Source organism: Mirounga leonina, unplaced genomic scaffold, assembly GCF_011800145.1.
Source record: "Mirounga leonina isolate KUSES-001 unplaced genomic scaffold, KU_Mleo_1.0 Mir_127, whole genome shotgun sequence".
NCBI classification, from domain to species: domain Eukaryota; kingdom Metazoa; phylum Chordata; class Mammalia; order Carnivora; family Phocidae; genus Mirounga; species Mirounga leonina.
Genome location: NW_023270316.1, coordinates 31203071 through 31228234, shown reverse-complemented (window position 1 = coordinate 31228234; position 25164 = coordinate 31203071). Strand labels below are relative to the sequence as shown.

Genomic DNA, 25164 nt, shown 5'->3' with positions numbered 1-25164 from the left:
AATGGCCAATCCAAAGTGTCGACTAAAAAACACACTTGGTAAGCTGTTGTACCTGAGTCATCATATGAACTGGAGGTGACTCATTTTAGGTGACCAGTCAGAGGGCTCCTCATAAAAACCAGGTACCAGGGCCAGACTCGGGTTCTTTTATCACTGGAGTGGCCCAACATCAATAACTTGAACATTTTATGAGGTCAAAAATCATCTCACTCTGTGTCAAGGACTCTGAGCTTCAACAAGTACGTATCTAAGAAAACTGATGGATCTAAAGGTTTACTTAAAATTTCTAAAATCTTTCTCTATTTTGAGAAGTATTTTGGCAGTATCAGCACTAGGCCCAGCTTCCCCATCTCCTTGGAAACGAGGTACAAGGTGTAGATGCTTACGTTTTCACAGCAGGATGTCAACTCTAACATCGGGGTGTCTGGCATCTGATGTATATGAAATCTCACATAAATTCACTAGATCTTATGGGTGCTTCATATATTGGTCAGAGGGTTGAACCAAGAATCGACAGATCCAGTCTCAGCCAAAAGCATGCCCAGGACAGTTGTTAATTTGCTTTTTGCACATTCTTTTTTCAACTTTATCCATATGTTGAAAATGTTCATAATTGAAAATTGAAAGAATCATACAACAAATACCCAGATGTGTGCCACTTGACTCAATTATTAAAATCTTCCCATACTGGCTTTACATGTCTATCCATTCATCTGTTTTTACTTCATCATTTCAAGGTAAATTACAGATCTCTCACCTCTAAAAGCTCAGCATGCATCTCTTAGGAGTAAAAATATTCTTCCATATAGCTACAATGTCTATTATACTGAAGGAAATTAATAAATGTTCCCTACCCCCAAATAACAAGTCTGTGTTCAAAATTTCCCACCTGTCTCCCAGCTTTCTTTCATGGCTTATTTCATCTGAATTCTGATTTAATCGAGATTCACATATTACATCTGGGTGTTAGGAGTTCCTACATTCTTCAAACTGTCTCTGTAGTTTGCTCATCTGCAGCTAGAATTTCTGATTTGTACACTAATGACAAAATCACCTTCACTGTAGGAAAAAGTCACTAGGTATTCTTTGATTACTATATATTGGGACTATGCTAAGGACTTTATAATTTTATTGATACTCATTGTAAAAAGTCCAGTTTTATTTTGCTATTAACATTTTCATAGAGAAATGTTATTCAAAATAATGCTTATATATATATACATATATATGTATATCTATCTATCTATCTATCTATCTATCTATCTATCTATCTATCTATCTATCTATATTTTTTAAGATTTTACTTTTAAATAATCTCTGCACCCAACATGGGGCTCGAACTCACAACCCTAAAATCAAGAGTCACATACTCTGCTGACTGAGGCAACCAGGCACCCCCAAAATTATGCTATTAAATTAAGTTCTATATAATTTACAAACCTATGGCTAATCATGTTTGTCATCTGTTTATGTATCTCTTACATGAGCCAAACAAATACTTATTTAGATTCAGGGAAATTAAATTTTGAATGCCCACGAGCAAGTCTGCTTTTCTTGGCAGATCTAGGTTTTTCATAATCAATGAAAATGAGTGAATTCTGTGGTGTATACCTGCTGCCCTTGCCCTTCTTTCTGTTTTTAAAAGTTTTTTGTTAAGAATCCATAACACTTACAGTGACTTTATTATAAACCCTCCAAATATTTCCTGGAGGTAGGCTGACTATAATCTTATTAACTTATCTCCTTTTGGATATCGAAATTAAGGTTGGCTTTTTGCTTTGACTCCTTTCATGTTTATTGCCAGATAACTGTAAGTAATCATTGATTTTAGCACTTGAATGTATTATTAGCTTTTCTTCTATTAAAATGTTCCCCCATTATTTTTAAATAAACTGTATACTCTTTTATTAAATAATATTGAATACCTCGTTTTTTAAAAAATACCTCCTTATTGTTACATAGGTGCAAAGTATTGTGGGAAAACATTTACAGATTTATACTCTGATTTTTGCCAGATTCTCTTTTTACGTTACACAGAGAAATCTCATTGCCTCGCCTATCACATATAGCACAACTTGAGCTCTGTGTTAAACAAGTAATGACTGATTATATTTTTGGAAGTTTATGGTAACTTCTTAAAAACTTTTCCTTTAGGCTCTTGAAGACTCCAGCTGTCTGAAAAGGAGTGGCAGGGACAGTGGTTACGGTGATCTCTGGTGTACTGAACGTGGAGAATTTCCTACTTCTTCGGGCAACCACAAGCGAGAAGATTCCTTCGAAAGCTTGGACTCTTTGGGGTCTAGGTCATTGACAAGCTGCTGCTGCGATAATATTTTGAGAGGCGGACGTGAGGGTGAGTTGCATTTTTGACTGTCAGTTTATTTTTTATTTATTTGTATGTTAAGAGAAAGTTGGGAATGGTGGGAGAAAAATGGAGCAAAAACTATTGGGGCAAAAATTTTACAAAGATGTGGATTTTTCATAGAGACTAGAATATTGGGGGTTTCTTTTCCCTTTCTCTTTTTCTTTTCCTTTTTCTTTCTCATTCCTTCCTCACTGTATCACCACTAGAATGGTAATAGTTTCACTTTTTTTTTTTATCCTTCCATGTTTAGAGGAGAGCAGGGAGACCATTAACTGTGACCTGTTCAATCAGTGATAATCTATCCTAATTCTCTTCTCTCCAGATTCAAATTTAATAATCTGTGCTCTGAGGCCTATTCACTGATATATCTACACATAAAAAAGAAAGATTCTATAAAAGTCTGTTCTAGTTCCTGAATAATCTTCTCCCCAAAAGATAAAAAATTTCTCTTAAGGAAAAGCAAGAAAAATATTTCTATAATTCTCTCCCCAAAAATGATTGATACCTATCATGATAGAATATTAGGCTAAACTTTGATAATTCAAATAGCCATACCAGCATGGTGTTAGAAAACCTCTTTTGCTTCTATTAGTCCAGAGCAAATCCAGGACAGAGTGAGGAAAGAACAGGTAAATGAAAGTTACCCTGTTATGAGAGGACCCTTCTTTCAAAATCCTAATATTATGGTCAAATCGGTTATTTAAATGCATGTCTTCTTCCAATGGCTATTGGGTGATGTCAGAAATTTCTGACTATATACTTCTAACAATTCCAATTTGGATAGACTGAAACCACCAGTAAATTTCTGTGCTTCTACCATCAACATGAAAACATTGAGAGTTCTGGTCATGAATTTGTGCTAGATTGTTAGGGATTTTACTTTGCTGGTTATATGGATAATTACTTTTAAATTTTTACTAGTTTTTCTTAAGGTTCTTATTATAAAACGTTTAAAACCTCAGCAAAATTGAAAGAAATTTACAGTGAAGACCCATGTTCCCACCACCTAGTTCTACCATGACGTTGTACTGTGCTTGCTTTTTGACATAATTACCCCTTTCTCTATACATTAATTTTACATCTTGTTTTTCCGAGCTATCTCAGAGTACGTTACACTTGTCCTAAATACTCAGCATACGGTGATCAACAGTCTGGATTGTTGTCCTGATGCAAATTTACATAAAAGCAATGTACAATGGATTTGGTTTTGAGAAAGAAAGTTAATCAACAAATTAAGTATAACCAACCCCCAAATTCTTAGGTTTTTGAGTAGTAGTGACATTTGAAATAAAAAAGAAAAGTGAATAGCTATCTAAGAGTTAACCTTTTATATTTACTGCTGCATTTGTTGGTTGTCTGCTCTCGAGTGTGACATTTTCATAGCCCAGATGACCAGTACAGATTCAAGGAAATAAATCTGAGTTTATAATTCATCTGAGTGATTAAAGCTGTAAAAGCAGAGGCTGAAATTCCCAATGCACTATATTGGTTTGTCCTGACTGGATAACCTAAAACATGCAATGTTTAAATTTATATCCAGCCAACAGAGAATAACAGGGACAAAGACTGAAGGCTTGTGGAAATAGGCAGACTTCCGGTGCTTCCCGTATGGTGGCCCGTGGTGTGAAATGAAAGTCCTCTCCTTAGATACTTGCTGGAGTGGATGCCTGGTACATGTGACAGAAAGCAGAAGGCCACTGTCACATATCTGCTTCCCGATAGTGGGGAAGGAGCTGCAGAGCTTGTTTGAAGAGGGCGGAAGTGAAGACTTAGTCCTTACGACTGAGGAAGAGAAGAAAAGCCCACGGGCTGTCCAGATGATCAAACTTTTGTAATCAGTGTGATGAAATTCTGCTACCTACTGGGTTGTAATTCCAAACTGATCACCACCGTTAGGATAATATTTTTAGGTTAACAGCATTGCAAAGTCAAGTTCCTTGGTTTTATATAAAACCCCTGACCCTATCAAGAGTATCTGCCTACTCTGTAGAGAACTCCACTGGACTCAAAAATAAAAATAATTTAAGTTTAAAAAATTCCAAAGTAGAACAATCTCCCTGTGTGTTTAAAATTTCACAGGTACACATTTTGGCAAGAATCTTTAAGACCTTTCTTATTTGCAAAAAAAAAAAGTCATATTTAAGAGGTGGTAAAAATGAAGCACCAGATTATTGACTATTAACCCTCCTGGTCATAGCGGCCACTTCCTCCCTTTCTGCCTTTTCTCCCTTATCCTGTTCCAGTCTCCTGGTCTCACAGGGGTGTGTTCAAATGCTTCCTGTAGGCTGTTCTCAGTGTTACTGACTGTGGACTTCTGGCGAGCAGGAGGGAGGAGACCAGACCGCCTCCAGTGCAGGTTAACCCTGCAGGTGTTCTGGGTGCCGAAGGCTGCTGCTCAGGTCCTCAGGTACAGAGCACGGCCATGCTCCCAGAGAGTGCAGGTGGGAAGCTAGCAACACTTGCAAACTTTCTTTACAGATACACAGAGGTAGGAAGAAAAGAAGGTCAGAGAAGGGAGACAGCTCAGCTTGGATCTGTAGTAGTATTTTGTAGTCTCTTTTCTTCCTGTGTCTTTAAAAAGAGCAGACTTATTATTTTATGAAAACAGATCAGTATTTTTTTTTTTAAATGTTTTATTTATTTATTCATGAGAGTCAGAGAGAGAGAGAGAGGCAGAGGCAGAGGGAGAAGCAGGCTCCCCACCTAGCAGGGAGCCCGATGCGGGACTCGATCCAGGATCCTGGGATCATGACCTGAGCTGAAGGCAGACACTTAACCATCTGAGCCACCCAGGTGCCCCAACAGATCAGTATTTGTATCTATCTGACCTTGAGGTGTATCAAAGTGCATTCTTTTGAATTTGTATTTGAATGATTTGGGATCAAACACAAGGTTCCCAGTATTTCCACGGCCACCCTCAGAAAAAGCCTTGAGTTGTGTGTGTTCATTTAGGAATGAGAATTGATATTCTTTTGGACCAAATGATTTCTGAAGTCCCAACCTCCTCTCTGATGTGTGACTCTTGCTTGTAGGGCTCTCCCAAGGATCTGGCCAACCCTTTTGTGATATTGTGCTTTCTGCTACTCTTTCCATGTTCTCCCTTATCTCTTGCCTCACAGAAATTTGAGACAACGGCGTGCTTTATTTTAAATTACAGACTTTCCCTTGAGTGACTCTTTGATTGCTCACTCTTTTTGGTGTCTTTGACTCGATCGCTGCATTTTACTCATATGTGTTCCATCAGTGCATTTTATGTAAAGTCACAGGGGCAAGAAAGATTGGGAAGAAAAGGAATTCAGTGGTTAATGTGGACTTTATTTGCTTAGAATGTACAACAGTAAAAGAATGTAGCGCATGCGCCTCCAGTATGCAAAGCAAGTTCCTCCTAATGGATCTTATCACAACTTCATGACAAATTTCTAAAAATATTCCCCAGAGTTAGCAGAAGAGCCCTGGGTTTCCAAGGGAAAGACAGAGCAGGCATGCTGTGTGGGTTCAGTTAGACAAATGATCTGGAGAGTAAAGCAAATTCTCTTGCTTTTTTTATAGGTTGTGAAAGTGACACAGATTCTGAATTTACATCCAAAATGCAGGATTATAATAAAGATGATATGTCCTATCGAAGGATTTCGGCCATTGAACCAAAATCTGCTTTACCGTTCAATCGTTTTTTGCCCAATAAAAGTAGACAGCCATCCTATGTGCCGGCGCCATTGCGGAAGAAAAAGCCTGACAAAAATGAGGATAACAGAAGAAGTTGGGCCAGCCCGGTCTATCCAGAAGCAGATGGAACATTTCCAAGGTACTGGGATGCGAGCTGATGATGAGTTTTAAAATTCAGTATGCTTTGTGAATTTGCTGGGATTTTAAATATGGGAAAAGGAATGGTTCTTAAAATGTATTTCATAGATAATAAATTTCACTAATGAAAATATGTATTTTTTTTTTACCTATATCTTTAGTCATGCATATCCTGACGATATTTCTTCCATTTTAGAGATCAGCCTAGGATATGCCGGTTCTTTTTTTAGATGCATGCCTTTTGCCTATTGACATCTTTCAGCTTATTGGATGACTTCTGTTGTTCATTGTGGAGCTGTTATTTTCTTCCATTTTTTTTCCCCCTGTCTTGAGTGATCTCAGTGGACACACAGAGAATCCTATAATTTCACATCAAATTAGCAGAGCAGAGTGGGATTTGTCAAATTCAGCTTGCTGTCAGAAGGAGGTGTATGGTTCTGAAAGTGGTTCGGACTCCGAGGATGAACGAAGGTTGCCTGATATAGTTTTGGATGACTTAGCCAACCGTAGATTCCAAGTGAAAAAGAGGCCCGAGTGTTTCATCTCGAAAACCACCTCTTGTAGCTCTTGCTCACAAAGGTTTCCTCCTGCTGACCCATTAGCCACTGGGCTGTATGAATTGACGAGGTCAGAAAAATTCTCCTAGATCAGAATGTCTGTGATGTTGATTTTAATACTTAACACCCCAGATTGTTTGCAGTTTGTCTCTTTTTAACACATCCTATAATTACCTTTGGCCCTTGTGTATCAAGCTATTCTCTAATTAAAATGAGATGCTGTTATAATGCCTTAACTTTGTTCTAGGAACTATAATGATGAGAGTGGCAACTAATTTGTCTCATCCAGTGGTATAAACTCTGTGAGCCAGAGAGCATGCCTTTTTGTTCTGTGTCACAAATTGTCATTCAGTATCTTAACCGGTTGGATGTTTTGAACAGTAACGAGAGGAGGACTTGGGGCACAAATGTGGAGAACTGGCCAAGAGTACAAGAAACTTCAAACTCCTCTTGTTACTTGGAAGAGGAAGAAGAAAAGACAAGTATGCCCAACACTGTAAAGGATGATCTATACGTGCGAAAGCTAAGTCCAATCATGCCAAACCCAGGGAATGCTTTTGATCAGTTTCTTCCCAAATGTTGGATCCCAGAAGACGTGAACTGGAAAAGAATAAAAAGGGAAACTTACAAACCATGGTATAAAGAATTTCAGGGATTCAGGTTTGTCTCTGTGCATGTTTCTGTTGTCCCAGTGTTCATTCGGCACTCTGGCTAGGTGCATTCCATGTGTGCTTCTTATGAGAGAGAAAGAGAAATTTTCTCTTCAATACCTATAGAACCTCTATAACTGCAAAAAATAATGCTGCTTAAATTTAAACCTTAGGATCTGGATCTTAGGAAGCATTCTGCATGACAGAATTTTCACTGGTTGTAGTTTTCTCCAACTTTCTCCTTCCCTCCCTCCTTTCTCTGCATTGCTCTACAGTAGGAGGACTTCAGATTCAGAGGATGAGGATTTGAGCTCTGACAGAAGCTCCTCCATTTTTAGTAGAATCCAAAAAGCAAAGCATAGGCTAGACAGCAACTGCCAAAGACGTTCACTCCTGCTGGAATTGGCTCCCAAAGGGGCCAGGAACTCCCGGGACACGCAAGCAGCCAGGAGAAGCCGCGGTGCCGCGGATGAGCCCAGGTGTACCTGTGTGCATGAGCCTGCCTGCTTTGAGTCTGGCCGGGGACACTCGGGCCAGCGGCTGCTGCTCTGTTAATCTCTGACCATGATGCGCTGGATCTTGAAACCTCGTTCATAATATTTAGCGCAAAAGCTTCTACTGTATAATGTATTGCTTTCTGTGGGAGCAGATAAGCTTGGAAGTCTATAAAATTAAAAATTTTCAGTGCAGTGATGTACAAGATAGTACACAGTTACATGGGGGCAGAGTCAGGTCTTTGGGAAAACTATTTCTAAAAAGCTTTTGCAAAAGTTGACCTTAATTTAGGGTTGTGTTCTGTGTGGAGATGTGGAGAAAGGAAATAACTTTTATTTATTTATTTTTTAAGATTTTATTTGTTTATTTGACAGAAAGAGACACAGTGAGAGAGGGAACACAAGCAGGGGGAGTGGGAGAGGGAGAAGCAGGCTCCCCGCCGAGCAGGGAGCCCGATGCGGGGCTCGATCCCAGGACCCTGGGAGACCTGAGCCGAAGGCAGGCGCTTAACGACTGAGCCACTCAGATGCCCAGGAAATAACTTTTAGATAAACACCAGGGCATGCAAGTCCGGTGGGAAAAGGCAAAGAAAAGATTCATCAGGGTCTTTTTGAAAGCTTCACAGCATTTTATTTTATTTTTTTAAATTCTGCTGACTACCTGATTGCATAAAGTGCTTGATGACCAACTCTCCAATCTCTGCAAGATCATTGCTGCTTCTCTGGGATGGGGACTACATCACCATGGCTAACAGAATAAGGAAAGGGTGAAAGCAAGTGTGTGTACGACAGGGAGGGAGGTGTGCTCTGTCTACGTTCTAGCCTCATCAGTTGGCCTGGATGGTGCCCACCTTTCTTGAGAAGTACATTCTGCCTTTGCTTCTTTAAATGGTATCCAAGAAGGTCACGGGTGATGACATTAAAGGCTAGGCTTTCTTCCAAGCAAGAATCTCTCCCATGGTTCCCTAAAATAATTCACCCATGGTAACGGGCTAGTTGATCTGCTGCCCAATTACCTTTTCTACCTAAACTTAATAAGATTCTCCCTTCCTTTTTCTTTTCTGTGCTTCAGTCAGTTTTTATTACTTCAGGCACTCCAAACATACTCTGATGACATCTTGTCTTCTGAAACAAATATCAGAATTGATCCCACTGCCGGCCCAAGGCTCATAACACGCAGAAAGAATGTCTCTTCTGCACCAGGGTGTAAAAGAGATGACCTTGAGATGTCAACCCTAGATCCTGACTTAGAAAATGATGATTTCTTTGTCAGAAAGACTGGGGCTTTCCATGCAAATCCATATGTTCTCCGGGCTTTCGAAGACTTTAGAAGGTTTTCTGAGCAAGATGATCCTGTAGAGCGAGATATAATTCTGCAGTGTAGAGAAGGTGAACTTGTACTTCCAGATCTAGAAAAAGATGATATGATTGTTCGCCGAATTCCAGCGCCGAAGAAAGAGGTGCCTCTCTCAGGGGCCCCGGATAGATACCAACCAGTCCCTTTCCCTGAACCCTGGACTCTTCCTCCAGAAATTCAAGCAAAATTTCTCTGTGTACTTGAAAGGACACGCCCACCCAAAGAAAAAAGAAAAAGCTGTAGAGTATTAGTGCCTTCCTACAGGCAGAAGAAAGATGACATGTTGACTCGCAAGATCCAGTCTTGGCAGCTGGGGACGACTGTGCCTCCTGTCAGTTTCACCCCTGGTCCCTGCAGTGAGGCGGACCTCCGGAAGTGGGAGGCCATCCGGGAGGCCAGCAGACTTAGGCACAAGAAACGGCTGATGGTCGAGAGGTCAGAGTGTGTTTCTGCAAGGATTTTGCTTGTCATGGATGGTCTTGTATAACTTTTCTTGTGTGAGAAAGTGGCATTGTATCGCCCAGCTCTGCATGTCATGAGCCATTTTGAAGCATCCTGTAAAAATGTATATTGTTGTGAGAAGCCTGTTGTGATTTCTTGGAAAAAAGTGCAATTCCATATTTGCACATCTCTAAACTATTTGAGGCCTGTTTAAAAAGGTGTAGACACAAACCTTGCCTTTGGCCTCAAGGAAGACTATGGTACTATCTGCAACATGACGTTTCATGAAAATGTTTTCCAGTTACGTTTATAGACTATATATTCTCATGTCCAGGCTTTTCTGAACCAGTCTGGTTGTAGTTTGGTTTTCTGCGTTTCCCATATTTTGGAGTATAGGATTTATGTGTAAACATTTCCCTTAAAATATGGCATTGCAAATTTCATTTAACTTAATTATGATTTTTGTTTTTGACCTAGGTTTCCTAGACTATCAATATGTGACTTTTTAAATTTGTAGTTTAAAATTCAGTGCAAACTTTATTAAAATGCATGAATGTTATTTGCTGTCAGCTAAATTTTACTTGTATGAAATTATGGCCATTTTGATAATAATGTGTCTGCATTTATGTGTTATGCAACTTGCCATTTTGATGTTCAGCTTGTTAAACTTTGGGATGGACAAATACAAGGCTGATTGAAATCAGTAGATCCAAATCTAACTTTTATTCCCGGCAACAGGAAGCTTTTCGTTATGGATTTGTTGGTTCAAGGTAAATTAGGAAACTCTTTATCTCACTTAATTTGATTCCTTGAGATATGAGATCAATTAGAAATTGAGACATTATCAAGAATGTGATAAAACCTTTTGAGATTTGTCCATCTCTAGTTAGAATCTTAAAGATATTGAACATTTAGAAAGTAACACAACTGAAAAGTGACTTTTAATTTTTGGTTTTCTGATTTCTTAGACTCTTTCAAAAGATTTATGGTGAGAATGGGTAAGTTTTTTAGTTCACAGTGGAGAAAAATCTCTGCATATTGTTTGTCCTTCGTGTAATATGTCACTGCACTTCTATCCTGGCATGTCACTAAATGGGGATGCTGTGTGCTGTGCATGTAATTTTTAAAAATGGGAAATTTTTTCTTAATTTTGCAACCTAATGGTAATATTTCTGTTTCCGAGTGTGCAGTGCATGAAGTGCTATATGACTGCAGTAGATTTTGTTTTTACTAGAAGTTTAAAATTCAGGTCTTTTTTTCCCCCCTTTTCTTTTTTCTTTTTTTTAACTTAAGGAGTTGATTAAAAGTAACACAATTACTTGCCTAAGATTAGGTATATTTAATTTAGCATTTGATTGCTACATAGACTAACATTTTCACTTCTGGATGTTGAAGCCCAAATAAAGTTATTTTAGAAAATTTTAGAAAATCTATGATGGAAAAGGAATACTAACATTCACTTCGAAGTTGGAATTCATACAGTTGGTATTATCTATTTACTCCTAGTTTATGGGGAACTTGCTTTATTTATTTATTTATTTATTTATTTATTTATTTATTTATTTTAAAGATTTTATTTATTTATTTGACAGAGAGAGAGAAAGAGCCAGCGAGAGCAGGAACACAAGCAGGGGGAGTGGGAGAAGGAGAAGCAGGCTTCCCGCTGAGCAAGGAGCCCGATGCGGGGCTCGATCCCAGGACCCTGAGATCATGACCTGAACCAAAGGCAGACGCTCCACCGACTGAGCCACCCAGGCGTCCCTATGGGGAGCTTTTATTAGTTGGGATGAGGGATGACATTAGTCTTCCCTTAGTAGAATTTGGAAACATTTTCATGATTCCTGATTAGGGTAAAAAGTTATAGTATGGCTATGTCACAAAGCCAAAATCAGCTTCCCCAAACTGCAAAAATTAAAATCTTTTAAAATTTTCTGGAAATGTTTCCCATTTCTAGAGTAATGGAGAGTTAAAAGCAAATGCTACCATACTTTTACTTTTTACTGCACACTGTAGAATCATTCATTCTTAGTGCAGAATAACCAGGTGGCTACATCTTAGTATTTACCATCAGACTTTCTATGACTTTGTGAATCTAACTTCTAATAGTTTTTGAACAAGAAGAAAATTTAAGTATGTCAAATATTTTAATCTGCCTAAGCCTTAGTAACTACGGATCTTCCCCCACTGGGATTTATGTCATCTCTAAGAATTTTTAGTTGTGATAGCATTGGATAATTTTTAAAGTGTAGAAACCTTGGAACTTACTAAAATTATTATTTGAAGCAATATAACCATTCTAGGTGTCAAAATGGTAACTGAGTCAAGGGCAACTAATTGCAAGTACTTCTCAGCCACTGATTTAAAAAATCAGACTACCAGCATGCTTTCAGTGTGCTGTGCAAAGACACATTATTCCCTATCCAGCTCCTCGAGGGCTTAAAGCTTTCCTCATTTGTGAGGGTGATTGAGGCACTTGTCAGCATGACGCTTAAGCATCTGCTCATCTCAGTTCATCACGGGAAAGCTAATTTAATGGATGAAAAATCTCTGCTGCTTTGAGCATTTTGAATGAAAACTTTCAGAATTTTCATCGCTAATAAGGCTTGATAATAGAAGCAGTCTGTTTTTCTTAAAGAGGATACAGGTACATGGAGTACAGGTACTGGATGAGAATGTGAACACATACAGCTATTTCAGTGACTCCCTGTGTTTCTCTGTAGGGATGCCCTGTATGACTGGGCTAAGAAGAGAGAAGAGAAACCCAAATGCCAAGTTCAGAAAGCGAGGGATTTTTCTGGCTCTAGCTAGCAGCAGCAAGTACCTTCTGTAGACTATTTCCAGACTGTTGCTTGCGTGGTACGCTGTTTGTTTTAAAGTTTGTCCCCCTTGCAGTGTAGTGCCTAGGTAACACAAATAAAGCAAGGTTATCTGTAAAATGAGACTGATGAATAATGCATGACTTGTCAGATAAAGGAAAGTAAAGCAAATATGTCTTCAGAAAACTAAAGTGTGTTTCATACCACTTGTCATCAAAACCTTTTATATGGGATTTTTTTTCTGTGTTCTGTCAGTTACCAATGGTTTTCTTAAACTGCTTTGCTGCAATGAAAACAAAAAATTGGATTGAGTATAGGCATTTCATCTAGAACTTATTTCCTGTTTCTAGACATGTTCATATGACAGGAAACAAGTGATGTTTCTTAATGATATTTCTTGGACATAATGTCCATTTTTAAACTTAGAATACTTACCTGGAAAATCTTTATTGCTAACATCCTGTGATTGAAAAATGACTGCCTATAACATGAATGCTTTCCTTTTGGTTAAGGACCAGGTGAAAGAGAAATGCACATTACCTCTTTTAAAGACTTAGCTTGTTCATTTTGGGCTTGCTTTTTGTTGGCATTTAACATCTGTCACTCTGTTTATTTTTAATATGCTTTCTATGTGGCATTTTGTCACGCGTGCTTTTGTGTTGCATGGATTTGTCTGTATGGTTCCATGACATTTGAAAATATGGTTATGATGCTTCTCGGCAGAAGCTGTGAATGGCAAAGTTGTTGTAAGGGTATGTAGATATAATTTGTAATAGGACTAAGCCATTTAGTCTACTGCCAGGATAAACAGGAAATGAAAACTGATTGAAGGTGAAATTTTAATCAAAGACAACTAAGAGATGTACATTTCGTGTATGGGTTATGGCCAAAAGATTCTGTAGAACTGTAAGGACACCTAGGACAACAAAGAGGAAGGGCAAATAAAGTGGATGTGAGTGTCTGGGGATTTTGTCCCTAGGGAACATTCAGCAATGTCCGTAGGCATTTCTGATTATTACACTGGATGGGTTGGGGATGGGGGTTTTCTACTAGCCATCTGGTGCTTTTATATCCTGGGATGCTGCTAAATTGTCCTGCGAGACACAAGACAGCCTCCTACAATAAATAAATAATTTTATAGCCCCAAAATATCAATAGTGCTGCTATAGGGAAAACCCAATTTAGACTGTAAACCTATAAATGAAAAGTTTCTTATTTTACATTATCATCCTAGTTTGTAGTCACTCTAAAGCCTATTATCCAGGTTTTAGTACTGATTGTGCTTCAGAGAATTCCTACAGCACCTAACAGAAATATACTCAAAAGTGCATAAATGAGTATATCCCTATCTTCCTTTGAAAGTTCGGGACTCCGGGAACCCCAGAATTAGTATCATGGAATTTCTACCTGCTGTTTAAGGCAATCAGTGATTCTGTATTTAGGGCATTTTCTACATGTTGGTCCTTTCTGATCCCTTACTTCTTAGATATTACTTCTTAGACTCTCTCTAGTCTGTGAGGTAGACAGGTAGGTATTTAGATGCATTATAGATACATGAAGAAAGAGACACAGATAGTGCAGCATTCCCAAGGACATACAGCTAGTGAGTGGTAGAACCGGACGAGCGCATCTTTTAATGAGCTAATCCAGGTAGACCAGTTGGCAGTGTGGCTGGCACATAGTAAGCCCTCAGGAGTTTAATGTTATGCAGGTAATTCTGATAAGGAAGGAAAGAATTCTTCATAATCTGGCTGAAAGACTTCTGTACTCAGAAAGTTCTAGATTTTATCAGTGTGGCCTAGGGTGACCTCGCTAATCTGAAGCTGTTTTGGGAGTTCCTTTTCAAGAAATTCCATGCAGTCATGTTTTCCTTCATAAGAATAGTTGGTGTAAAGCACCAATAGTTATTAAAATACAATCGGTATAACCTTCCGCCTTTTCTTATGACAACACTTTCCTTGCTTAGAAGATGAGGACCTGAGGCACAGAGAAGCTAAGTGATGTTAGGTTGGGGTGCAAATCGGTGGCATGGTCACCCCAGTGCTCAGTTCAGCTTGCATGGAATGTGCTCAGGCTTTCTCTAGGTAACTGTGCACCCTCAGGAACATAGGGAACTCCCATTCCTGCCTGAAACAGGGATTAGTCTGTTCTGGACAGTGTTGGGCTCCCTTGGTTCACAGGTAGGAGGTTCACTCCTGCTGGGTGCCAGGCTCTGTGCTCTTTTTTAGGGAGTCTGTTAAAGTCTGAGCACAAAAAAAGTCTTATTCTTTGAAGTTATAGCTTAATTTATATCTTCAAATTCACATAAATCAGGTTCATATATAGTCATACCTAGTTAGGTATATATGTTTAACGATCCAGTGTATAATTTGATATATATTCCATGTGTAATTCCTTAATACTCTTTAATAAATCTTACAGAGCTTGCCTTATAAAACTTTGGGGAGGGATCCTGATTTATTATACACCCACAAAAAGAGACATTTCAAATTTATTTTGCTTGATTAAGTATGATAAAACATACCTCATTCTTGCCACAGGTGTTAAATGCATGTATCCTGTATGCTTTGTTATGTGTTAATGTGTTTTTCTCCAAACAACATGTGGACTTGTGAGGGAGATAAACTAAGCATGCACACACACACACACACACACACAGGAGAAAGGTATAACTAAAGCAGTAGAGGGGTGGAGAGAAAGGCCAGACCACTTTTGGTGTGGAAGAGGTAGGAATTATTATCAAAGTGGTAGAATATTCTCTAGATCAACACATTTATTAGCACCTACCATGGGCTGGGCACTCTTCTAGGCATAGGTGATATAGGAGCAGACAGAAAAAAATCCCTGCTTTGTAATCTTGCAGGATGAGGCAGGTGAGGTGTACATAAACATTTCAAATGGCAATAGATGCTATGGGGAGAAATGCTATGGGGAGAAAGGTGAGGGATAATGTGGCCAAGGGAGAGGTGCATTTACTCTTTTGTGTAGGGTGGTCGGGGTGGGAAACACTGAGGTAATGTTCAAGCAGATGACTGGAAGTGAGAGATAAGCCATATGGTTGGTTGAAGAGCCAGTAGAAGAGCAGGAGGTTGGGCACAAGCAAGGGAACCAGTTGGCTGGAGCAGTGTGAGTGAAGGGGGCACCATGATGGGAGATGAATGGAGAGAGGTGAGCAGGATCCAGGGAATGTCCTAGGTCTTGGAAGAACCTGCTTTTAATTCATGTGAAATGGAAAGAAACTGATGGGTGCAGTGTACAGGGATGTTACTATCTGAGTGTAGTTTTGAGAAGATCCTTCTGGCTGTGGTATTGAGCATGCACTGTTGGGTAAGAAGGGGTAGAAGCAGGAAGACTGATTATTGTAATAATCCAGGTGGGAGATATGATGGCTTGGATCAGGGTGGTAATGGTGGAGGTGGTGAGAAGTGGTTGTGTCCTAGTTATAATTAGACAGTAGACTGGCAGGATTTACTGATGGGACCAGTTATGATGTATAAGAAAAAAAGAGGCATCTGGGATGACTCCCAAGATTTTTGGCCTGTAATCTGAAGGATGGAGTTGAATTTCACTGATGAGTACATTGTGGGTGAGTAATCATGTTTTGGTCTATGACAAGTCAAGTTTGAGTAGTCTGTTAGACTTTGAAGTGGAGAATGAATAGAAAGTTACACACACCCATCCAGTGTTTAGTTGTATCAGGGATCCTGAGGAATGAGTGGCATTTAAAAAGGCATATATACTGACGAAGGGCTTTCTTACTGGAACAGTTGAAGACAGACTAACTGGATCTGGAGGCTGGGTGATAATTTAAGCTACTTTAAAAGTCTAGGTAAGAGTTGGCTGTGTTCTGATCTAGGGTGTTGGCAAAAGAAGTGGAAAGAAAAAGACACTGAATAAGAGGACTTGATAACTAATTGAAAGTAGGGAGAAGGGAGAGGCAAAGGTGAAAAATGGTTCTTAGGTTTCAAATGTGGATGATTGGAAGCAGGTTACACCATTAACAGCCACAAGCAGAAAAGCAGGTTTGGGGACAGATTGAGTTTGGCTACATCAACAATAACTATGTGTTTAGTGAGTTATAGTTTACAGAATCCTTCCTAGATATTATTTCAATTGGTCCTTTTACAATTGAGGTGCTTAGGGGATATCCATGCAGATATTTATTCAACAAGTAATTGGAATTGAGTCAAGGGAGGGCCTGACCCCGGGGCTGTGTGGATTGGGAGTCATTTGCATAGAGACTAATTGAATTCCTGAACTAGCTAAGGGCAAGCATGTTATAAAAGAAATGTGGTGATAGCAAACTCTCGGGGAGGGCGAAGATTAAAGGCCCAAGAAGGAGATGTAGAGTTACTTAAATAACTTACTTAAATAAAATTAGAGTCCATTAAAATGAAATAAAATCCAAAGTGCATTATGAAACTTCTATAGGAAAGCACATTTTGGGTACCCCACCTTCAAAAGCTCTTTTTCATTCCTACGCTCTCCAGTATTCATACTGGACTACCCCATTCTCACTACCCTGTTCTCCAGTGCAATTGACCATCCCTTCTATGTGCCTCATGTCTAACACCTCACTCTGCTCATTGGTTCTACTTTAGATTGAGCTCTCTGAGAGCTAATCCTCAGTACATAGTCATAACAGGGTCACACATTGGGAGACATGCAATCTGCCTTAATATAAAACAGAGGACTGTAAAGGTCATTCCATTATAACTGGCTACTAGAAACTACCTATGGTGCTTTGAGAATAAGTCTAGTGCAGTGGTGGGGTGGATTTTAGAGAATCTTTGAGAAGAAGTAACAAGTTTATTTATGGTAATGAACTTGAGGAGAAAATATCAGGTAATCATTAAATTATTTAATAAGTGCCCAAAAAAGCCAGCCAAACCTTAAAAGATTATCTTTGGGGGAGATAGAAAAATATAGACGATTCTAGTAAATATTTCTTTCTAAAGTAATCCTTTTATGCATGGACCACTCCAAATATGAACATTGGATTATTTTTTCAGACTCATGCAGGGTTCCCTTAACCATTTTGTGAAAGAATTCACACTTGAGTTGAGTGCTAGGCTCTTGTTTCTGCGTTTTGGAAAAACACCATTTATCTCTGTAGTGTTATTTCTGTGATAATATCACTGAAACGTCTAGGTAGTACAGCAGAAATTTAGATGGAATTTCCAAACAAACAACCTTCCAGTTTAACCCTAAATCCGGTCATGTGACCCTTTGTTACCATGGGTATTTTGGTTGTAGGAGTAAGTCCATGAGTGATGTCAGCGTGGAGGATATTCAGAACTTGCGTCAGCTGCGTTACGAGGAGATGCAGAAAATAAAATCACAACTAAAAGAACAAGACCAGAAATGGCAAGATGTGAGTACTTTTTATATTGGGAGAAGGGAAGACTGGGAGAGTATTCTTATTTGACTCTTCCTTGTTTCTCTTAAAAGATCAGGATACTTGAGATGATTTTCCTTGCTACAGAATTCAGTCCTCAGAAAATGCGATCAGCTTCCTTTGAAAAGACTCGTACACCTTTTTGGCCTATCACTGTTGCCTATTTTAAAGGCCTCTGTGAAAAATATAATAGGGTATTTATTTTCTAATATTCTCTGAGTTCTCAAAAATGTGAATCTGCTTCCTTACAGCATGGTTAATTTGTTCCCTTGCTTTGGTCAGTTGAATTTGGGGTATGACTGTTATTGAAGCTTGTGAAGGGAAAAGACTTAGCTCAAAGTTTAGAGGAGCAGGGGGTCCTGAACAGTCTTGGCATTAGCAGGAAGAGATGAAGGGGGTTCTCAGAGTTAATAGAGATTTGGGGAGAAATAAGAAATATAACTAGGCATAATATTTTGGCTGGAAAAGTCATTGTCTGATAGGAATCAAAATGAGATGTTTTCATAGAGCTGACTTATATTCAGATGTTTATATGGACACAGACTTACTATTTAGCTTTGTCCCTGCAGGAAAAAAAGCTTGACCTTTTTTGAAAGGGGTAATTGTTACAAACCAAAAGAGTGTCTAGGAATACAATAGATAAATTATACAGAGTGAAACCAAAGGATTTTGAGGATAACTTTATGGGAAGAGTAGAGTGTTAGAATGAACAAAAGGGCCAGGGATAGTAAATCTTCATTTTCAAAGAGATTAAAGCTTATGAGATAAAGAAGAACCTTCTGCCTTGGCTGCATTTCTCAATTCCAGGGTCTCTTTTGGTTGGGAACTCGATTTAATGATCAAGAAACAGTAATTCAATGTCACTTTGCCCAGATACATGGGGACAATTTGGGTGTGAAAAGAAGTATTGAGGGGTTATCTGTTAATGCAGATGAGAATTCACGCTGATTACCCTGTAGGACTAAATGCACACTGCTTTTATTCTTTTTGGAAGTGGTTCGTACTGGCTTCAGGCTGTTTTTAAACAGGAAATGGCCCTGTCAACTCTTAAGGGTATAAACCAAACTAGTTTAGTCTGAGATCTTGGATGTGCTTCTCTTTGGACTGGAATGCCACTGGCAGTTCTTAGCATGGCATTTCTCTATTTTGGAGACCTAGAAAAGTCTGTGCCATCCAGAATGTCTTAAACCCTTGAGTGTCGCAACCAGCTTAGGCTGCTAGGGCTAATTTAGGTCACCAGCTTCTGTTCCTGGGGATGTGGGAAACAGGTCCACTTTTCCTACGGCATCTTCCTTATTGCCCTGTTGTTGGGTAGAGTTTACCTGCTTTAAAATCATATCCTCAAGCCTGACCTCCCCAGGAAAGCCTTTTCAAACTCTGCCCTCCCCTGCCTGAGGTGGAATTGATCACTCTCTCTGTTTCGGACCCCCGCCATCCTGTGCTGTCCAGTCACACTCATTGTTGAACTTTTATTTACAAGTCCCTTTCCTTTCCAGCCCAAGGGTTCCTTGAGGGAACCCACATCTTGCCCATCTGCACGTTTGTGGTCCTCTGCCTCAAAGCAGGGATCCAGCTCGGCGTATGTTAAATTAAAGACAGAGTGGGCACTTACGCCTCACCATTCCAATCCTGTCTCTGTTCCAGTTGTACTAGTGAAATACGATATTTCACACAACAGCCAGATTATTGGAGTAAGATGAAAATGAATTTGAAACAGTTCCTGATCTTTCTGACCTGGCACCCAATTACAGGCATTTAGCAGGCTTTGTGAAATGGGCAGGGAGGCAGGAAAACAGTAATGGGGTCTATCTTATTAGGTCAGGTTTTTTAGACAGACACATGAGATAAAGGTTGGTACAGAAACACCAGCTATAAAAAGCAAAATTAGGCCACCCTGGCATCAAGTTGGAGTGAATAGTTTCAGCGATGTAATGGGATACCCTGGCACGCTCTCATTGCTAGAGAGGGTGTGTAGAAATTCAGGTATGCCTGTGCTGATGTGATTTTCTTCTGTCAGGATCTTGCAAAATGGAAAGATCGTCGAAAAAGCTACACTTCAGATCTGCAGAAGAAAAAGGAAGAGAGGGAAGAAATTGAAAAGCAGGCACTTGAGAAATCTGAGAGAAGCTCTAAGACATTTAAGGAAATGCTACAGGACAGGTAATAAAGCTGAGTGCATCTCACGGTTGGAGTTTCCAGTGTTAGAAATCCATATTTTATGTAAGGGTTGGATACTAATATTAAACCGTAAGCAAATAGATGTGAAACAGTCAGGATTTTACTCTGCAATGAGAAAGTAAAGTATTGCTGTAATAAAGAGTGACTTGGATTAACAAGAGAAATGGGTGCTTAATATAGGTGGGCATTCTTTCTTGATTTTTACATTGTATATTCAAGTGCAGTATTGGGTGGTGTTGGCCATCTTTGGTGCAGAAAACAAACTACCTTTTCTACTTTTAAAATGAATTTAGGAATAGAATGGCCAAATAAAACCAGCTCCCACTCATCTAAATTGTGTAAAATATCAAATTCCTTTTCATGTTTTAGTGGTGCGATTAAAATTCTATTTTAAAGGAAGACAATATAAGCATAAATGTAAGGGGTTTATTTTTGGCATTGCAACAGAACAGGATAAAGGTCCAATTTAAAAGTTCCTGTAGAGCAGTTACTGTGAGAAACCTTGGAATATTTATAGGTCAGGGGGAAGGCAAATATGCTTTAAGGATAATGTCAAAAAGGAAATGTGCTGTCAGGTGAAGTTAAACAAAGCTCCTTTGTGCCATAGAAGCAAATGGTAAACACAGTTTCATTCACTTAAGAGGGATTCCCTACTAAATGGTAGTGATGAGGATGTGTGATGAACTTTTCTATAAATATGAATGGTGTCTTTAATCTGTAGTAATTGTCCATGCAAGTTCTATCAAGCTATATGAAATCATATACTAACTTGACCTTAACTGAAGTCTGAGTCTTTTGTGGTATTTTGTTTTTACTAAATTATTTTAAATTGCATACAGGAAAAAATACTCACAACCCTGTAAAGGAATCCACATCTTTGAAAGATTCAAATTGGTTGTCAGACAATCAGTTATATTTTAAGTGTGCTAATTTTGGAAGATTGATAAACTTGTAGGTAAAACTTCGTGAATATTCCCTTAGTAAAATATCCTCATTTTCTTTCTTCTTTTTTTTTAATGTTTTATTTATTTGATAGAGACACAGCGAGAGAGGGAACACAGGCAGGGGAGTGGGAGAGGGAGAAACAGGCTTACCGCCAAGCAGGACCCTGGGATCATGACCTGAGCTGAAGGCAGACACTTAATGGCTGAGCCACCCAGGCGCCCTATCCTCATTTTCTTATTAACATCTCTTTACAATTAAAAAAATCCCTCTGAAATATTTGAGAGCCTCTTTAAAAAAAAGAATCAAGTTCCGACAATCTTTTAGTGTGGCACTAAAAAAAAATTACATGTATTTCTCCTCCTATTCTGTTAATATCGTGTTGGTTATTGTGTGAAGTCAGTAGCCTTTTTATTCTTAGTCCATTTTATGTTACTGCCCAAGTAACCTCTGTCTGTCCACCTCAGTGTGTCACCTGCGTAACTTGGTGGTTATGGTGTGCTTCTTCCTGCTAAGGGAATCCCGAAATCAAATGTCCACAGTTGCCTCGAGGAGGAGGTTGCATTCCTTTGATGATGTATTGAATGAAGAGATGCTTTCCCCTACACCGACCATGTTGGAAGCAAGTTACCAGAGCGAGAGAGTGGAAGAGAAGGAAACAGCATATTCTACAGAAATTCCTAAACAAGATTCCACAACTTTTGCAAAAAGAGAGGCCGCTGTGGCCGCTAACATTCAGCTTCCTTCTAAAAGCCCCATGGAAGAACAACTCCCAGACTCTTTGTCTTCTCGGCATTCACTGACTACACAAACAGAGTTGACTCGAATTTCAGCCTCTCTCCCCAGAAGTTACCAGAAAACTGATACAGCCAGGTTAACATCTGTGGTCACACCGAGACCTTTTGGCTCTCAGGCAAGGGGAATCTCATCACTCCCAAGATCCTACACGGTAAAAAATGTGTTCCCAGTTCATTTAGTCTGTTCTCAAGAGCAAAATGTTGGGGAACTTGGGTAGAAGTTTGAGTTACCTCTACTTGATGTAGAAAATATGCATAACTTATGTATAGGGCCATTTTGTTTCAGCTGATTTAGTTTCAATACACATTTAATGCTTAAAATGTAACAACTCTGTGGAACTGATTAAACTTTAAATTCAATCAAAGTAAGGCCTGATACCTTTTAAAGAATGAATAAGCTGCTTTCTAAGGCAGAACATTTTTTAGTGTTGTATTTTCTCAAATGTAGCTTTTGTAAAGTATTAGGCTGAACCATATGAAGATGCTAGTAGTTCTTTTTGACCTACAAAATAGCAATTTTGGGTGGTTTAACCCAAATATTTTCAGATGCCTTATGTACAGCTTTCTATTTTTCTCTGATTACCTGCTCTATTAGAACTTGATATGCTTGAATGTGGTTATTAAAATGTATCTCATGGTTCTATTTATACTGGGGTTTTTAAGAATATAGAAAATGGAATCATTTGCCCTGAGAATGAAGCAGTATTGCCTAGCTGAAAGTGGGTGTTTTAATTTTAACTACGTAAGAGGACGCAGTATAGTGTTAAGATCAATGTTCAGATTTCTTTTACCTCTGCCAGGATAGTATCCTAAAATCTAAGAAAAAACTTGAAAAGATTTTCAAGGTAAGGAAAACCTGCCTAAACTAGTCAGGAAAGTCCTAATCATTATAGTAAATAAAATAGAGATATATTTGGCAGCATAAAAAAATCAAATGTATATGACTCATTAGTAACAGTCAAAAGACCACTTACAGACTCAGAAAAATATTAGTAAAATGAGTTTTAGATATAGAGTTAATATAACTAGGATTTAACATGTTCCTACAAATTGGTAAGAAGACAGGCAAGCAGTAGAATAACGGATATAGAAATGAGTAGCCAGTTTCAGGAAGAGAGAGTTCAAATGTTTGATAACATAAAACACATCAAAGCATGTTCAACCTCATGAGAGCAAGAATGAGGTGTACAGCTTTTTACACATCAGATTGACAAAGATTTAAAACATTGAAAATGTCTAGGGTTGGCAAGGATGCAGAGAAATAGCCATTCTTCTATATTCTATTAGGAATACACTGCTACAATTTTTTTGAGAAGATAAATAGATAAATAGATATAAAGTTTGTATATTACATTTATTTTTTATAATTTCATATTATAAAATATCCTTTGGTCCAGTGAGTCTTCTTTGGGGAATCTATAAAAATAGATTATATTTATATAAAAATATAAAAATAAATATTCCAATTATAAAAATAAGTGGGTACTTGTTGCAATGTTTTTGGAAGTTACAGAAAACTTGAAACAACACTGAATGCATATGAAATGCATAAATGGTAGCTACCCGTACAATGGAGCGTTCAGCAATTAAAAAGACTAGTCTAGAGATCTGTCCATTGACCTATCAGGGTGATGTAAATGAGCAAAGCAAGTTTCAACAGTGTGTCTATAATATCAACACTTTGTAAAAAACAAATCCCCCTCCCACTACAAATGTGCCTGTCTGTTAGCATGAAAGAATGTACTCCGAGCTTTTAGGCATAGTTGCTGTGGGAGGTATGTTACTTCTATAGTTTTAAAGTATTTAATGTATATGTTTTTTAAACAGAAATCTAATGACACCAACCTTAAAATGGCGTTTCCTTTTTAGATGGATGATGCTTGGAAGTTTAACGGAGATGTAGAAGATGCTAAGAGAACACGGAATAGTTTGGTGAGCACCTCTGTGCAGAAACCTGACACAAGCCTGCTTGTTTCCAGCAAGTCCAGTGAGAGAGAGCGAGCAGCGGTGGGAGAAGGTGTGAGGGGGCTGCAGTCTCCTACACCCTCCTTCTCATCACTTTCCCAGGACCAGGCTGCCACTTCTCAAGCCACACTGTCTTCAACATCTGGCGCCGATTTAACATCTGCGTTTGGAGAAGGGGGAAGCTCACCGCAGACGGAGGTCTCGGGATCGCAGGTGAATTTGGGAAGGCTGCCTGTCACGCACTGCTCAGAAACATGAGTATTGAAATCTGGAAACCATGCTTCTAACCTCTAGGCATTATTATCTGGGCTGATAATGTGGAAAACGATATTGCAGTTTATTTTTAGCACATCTGGAAGAAGTAGGCCTCTTCCACCTTTGCGTTTATAGATCCAGATAACCCTTGTGATGTGTGTGTATTGAGGCTTTTTGGACCTATCTTTTTAGGGTTTGGCTGTTATTTTCTCTCTACTCTTCAGTTCAACAACAGTTGCCTTATACTTCTAGTGGTTAGCAGTCCTTGGTTCAGATGTAGGGGTCACTTGGGAGGTTACAGATTTAGGTCTAACAGGTAATTGAGTAATAAAAGCCCCTTCTCAGGGAAATTAACTGACCACGAGGGGAAACTGGTACACATGCTATGTGCTGGCCTCTAGGGACATGGCATTTCTTTCCCTATAATATTAACCTTCTTGTGACTTTTTTTTTTTAAGATCTATTTATTTATTTGAGAGAGAGAGATTGAGCATGTGAGCATGCAAGTGGGGGAGGGCCAGAGGGAGAGGGGAGAGAATCTTTCAAGCAGACTTCCCACTGAGCAGGGAGCCCTATGCAGGGATGGATCCCACCACCCATGAGATCATGACCTGAGCCGAAACCAAAAGTTAAACACTTAACCGACTGAGCCACCCAGATAAGCACCCAGTGCTTTGAACTTCACTGAACAGACCACAGAGTGCCAGGAGAGGCTCTGGAGCAGAGAAATTACCAAGTGTAGCCTGGCATCATGCAAGTCGATCTAACACCAGCCTTGCAGAGAATGCAGAGATACAGGTGACGATTTACAAAGCGTTGGCACTGATGGGGAAAGGGCCTGAGCATTAGGCTAGCGGAAGCAGAGACAGAAAAGAAGACCGCCATGGGAGATTCTGGAGGAAGAAATGAAAGGATATTACTGGCGTAGGTGTGAGGTAAGAAGGAGAAGGAAGACCCGAAGAACACTTACAAAGCTACCAAAACATCTAGATGTTCACCAACACACTATTTTTTATTTTTCTCTTCTCTGAATACCTAGAATTATAGAGTTTGGACAAACGCTTGGAAGAGCATTACAAACACCCTTGACTTATTCGTCCCGGGCTATCTTGTAATGTTCACAGCACTGTTCCCGAGGCAGAAAGCTC

General features: G+C 39.1%; 1 protein-coding gene across 1 annotated transcript in view; it reads left to right on the top strand.

Annotated features, from left to right (window-relative positions):
- Positions 1-25164, top strand: part of LMO7 (LIM domain 7) — a 199453-nt gene that overhangs the window by 143968 nt on the left and 30321 nt on the right. The window contains exons 7-16 of the mRNA XM_035003230.1: positions 2155-2353; positions 5915-6167; positions 7105-7383; positions 7649-7852; positions 8940-9659; positions 10634-10663; positions 17738-17855; positions 19897-20039; positions 21516-21948; positions 23666-23974. Of these exons, the coding sequence (XP_034859121.1) occupies positions 2155-2353; positions 5915-6167; positions 7105-7383; positions 7649-7852; positions 8940-9659; positions 10634-10663; positions 17738-17855; positions 19897-20039; positions 21516-21948; positions 23666-23974 (2688 nt within the window). The remainder of the gene's footprint in view (positions 1-2154; positions 2354-5914; positions 6168-7104; positions 7384-7648; positions 7853-8939; positions 9660-10633; positions 10664-17737; positions 17856-19896; positions 20040-21515; positions 21949-23665; positions 23975-25164) is intronic.